At 66.5% G+C, this 215-nt stretch overlaps 1 protein-coding gene across 1 annotated transcript in view; it reads left to right on the plus strand.

Moving 5' to 3' along the window:
- LOC119593010 (protein scarlet-like) overlaps positions 1 to 215 on the plus strand; it is a gene marked incomplete in the record, with an annotated part of 20218 nt that overhangs the window by 10314 nt on the left and 9689 nt on the right. Inside the window, 1 exon segment of the mRNA XM_037941903.1 lies at positions 40 to 210. Coding sequence (XP_037797831.1) covers positions 40 to 210 — 171 coding nt within the window.

Below are 215 nucleotides of genomic sequence, written 5' to 3' on the forward strand. Positions count from 1 at the left end.
GGCCTCTTTTGACCCCCCCTCGCCTCTTTTGACCCGAAGGCCCGACTGAGGATGGACCGACGGAGGACGCAGAAGCAGCGGATGGCGCGCGTGCTGGAGCTCATGAAGGAACTCGGTCTCCTGAAGACGCAGAACACGCGGATCGGCACGCCGGGGCAGGACAAGTCCCTGTCGGGGGGGGAGAGGAAGCGCCTGGCGTTCGCGACGGAGGTACG

This window comes from Penaeus monodon, chromosome 31 (assembly GCF_015228065.2).
Source record: "Penaeus monodon isolate SGIC_2016 chromosome 31, NSTDA_Pmon_1, whole genome shotgun sequence".
NCBI classification, from domain to species: Eukaryota; Metazoa; Arthropoda; class Malacostraca; order Decapoda; family Penaeidae; genus Penaeus; species Penaeus monodon.